This window comes from Austrofundulus limnaeus, unplaced genomic scaffold, assembly GCF_001266775.1.
Source record: "Austrofundulus limnaeus strain Quisiro unplaced genomic scaffold, Austrofundulus_limnaeus-1.0 Scaffold2873, whole genome shotgun sequence".
Taxonomy (NCBI): domain Eukaryota; kingdom Metazoa; phylum Chordata; class Actinopteri; order Cyprinodontiformes; family Rivulidae; genus Austrofundulus; species Austrofundulus limnaeus.
The window spans coordinates 344-2,221 of record NW_013955275.1 but is presented as its reverse complement, the minus strand read 5'-3'; the positions used below and the strand labels follow the sequence as shown (position 1 = coordinate 2,221).

Sequence of the window (1,878 nt, the reverse complement as noted above, 5' to 3'; positions counted from 1 at the left end):
TTTTTTTTTTTTTTTACTAACAGTGCCCCGAGACATTTCTTGTGACTTGGCACTATATAAATAGACTGAATTGTATTGAAATGTTTCTAATCTCAAAATAAATCTGAAATTTTTTCAAGGAACATTTGCTGATGGCTAAAAACTTAAAAACAGATTTTTTAAAAATGCAACTTTTTGGTAACAACTTTCTTCCAACTTTTCATCCTAAATAATTTATCCTATTGTGTTATATGTTGAGTAACAATCCAGAGTTTTATCATAAAGCTCTTACAGGTTTCTGAACATACCATGCATGGACAGTCACAGAGGAGCTCAGGTTGAGGAATGGTTGCTTAATGTGAGATAAAGAACTCCCCGGAGTGTTGAGGAATGAGGAGGCCTAAAACCTGCTTGGGAGCTAACATCACAAGCAGGATGATGGACACGCGCGCGGCATTATAGCTGCCGCGCGCGCGCGCGCGCACGCACGCACACACACACACACACACACACACACACACACACAAAAGGCCATACAGGGACGGGACTCCTCCAAATGAAGATAACATCTAAACAAGCCTTTGTCTGAAGGACCCGAACCCACCCTCCTACCTCCTCCTCCGGTTGGTCATCATTATTCAGCCCCTTCCCCCACCCAGTCYCTGCTCCCTTCAGCTCAGTCACCATCCATATAAACCCCGCCGCCGTCTGATTCTGCTCCCTCCTTCGGTCAGCGGATAACCTTACCTGGCCGTCCGCCTGAAAACCATCTCGGTGAGACCGGGCCGGGGCTTTAGTCGAGCAGCTGCAGAGGGACCGGTGCATTTCGGAGTGTACGGCTAATCCACCGCCAGGCCGGGCCATGGACCCAGAGCAACCCGGAGCCTGGTCCTGCCCTGTGGGGGACGCTTCTGTTCTCGCAGCTCCTCAGACTCGAGACCCGACCCACTCCCCCGCCGACAGTCTGAAAACAGAGCGGGGGCCCCCACTTCCGGATAGTAACACAATAAAAGCTTTCCAGGTCTGACTTGATCCGACTTCCGGATAGTAACACAATAAAAGCTTTACAGGTCTGACCTGATCCGCCGATGGTCTGAAAACAGAGCGGGGCCACCACTTCCGGATGTTAACATAATAAAAGCTGAACAGCTTCGGGATCCTATCTGTTCCCTCCCCTCTCAGCTGTTGGATTTTGAAACCAGCAGGATCCTACCTGTTTAAACTGGAGCTGCAAAGACAAGTGAAATACAACATCAGCCTAAAAATTAATTAATTCTGCTGCATGCAAAGTAGTTCCTCCTCATAAGTATATAGATAATTTACATACTTATGAGTAGTTCCTCCTCATAAGTATGTAAATTATCTATATTTGTTTAAAAAATTGACAGGGTATTTTGCTTCATACTTTGATGTTTTGTGCAAAAAAAAAGGATCTTTTTTCCCCTTCCTGCAGGTTGAGGATGTGTCTTGTGAAAACAGTCCAGTCTTATATTTAAATCAGCCAAATGAACGCCTTCTGTACCCACATTTACTCAGAAAGGCGTGGTTTTAAAWTTTCGTGTGTAAAATCAAACAAACAAGCACACAGTTTATTGGAATGAATTTCTAATTTGATCATAAGTAGGCCTTTTAACTCGCCAAAATAATTCAAATAAAAAAGTAAAAAGGGGGACAAAGAAAGGGAAACATTTATTAAAACTGTTAGAAATAATGAAGTGGTGCTTCCTCTGACCATACTGAGCGATGGCAACTCATGGCAGTGTTTCATAGAGCTGTTTGATCTTGAGCAAATGACATCATCACACATGTCATCACATCACATGGACAGATGTGTTTTGTCAACCAGAACCCCCTCCCCTTTCCCCCTGAGAAGCTGGACTCCACCGCTCTACAGTTAAT

The 1,878-nt window shown here is 44.5% G+C and overlaps 1 protein-coding gene across 2 annotated transcripts in view; it reads right to left on the bottom strand.

Annotated features, from left to right (window-relative positions):
- Positions 1-1,054, bottom strand: part of gal3st4 (galactose-3-O-sulfotransferase 4) — a 6,811-nt gene extending 5,757 nt beyond the window's left edge. Inside the window, exon 1 of one of the 2 annotated variants that reach the window (XM_014000263.1) lies at positions 727-1,054. In XM_014000263.1, coding sequence (XP_013855717.1) covers positions 727-749 — 23 coding nt within the window. In that variant the 5' untranslated portion in view covers positions 750-1,054. The remainder of the gene's footprint in view (positions 1-726) is intronic. The other variant, XM_014000262.1, reaches the window with a different exon arrangement.
- Between the last annotated feature and the right edge of the window lie 824 nt (positions 1,055-1,878).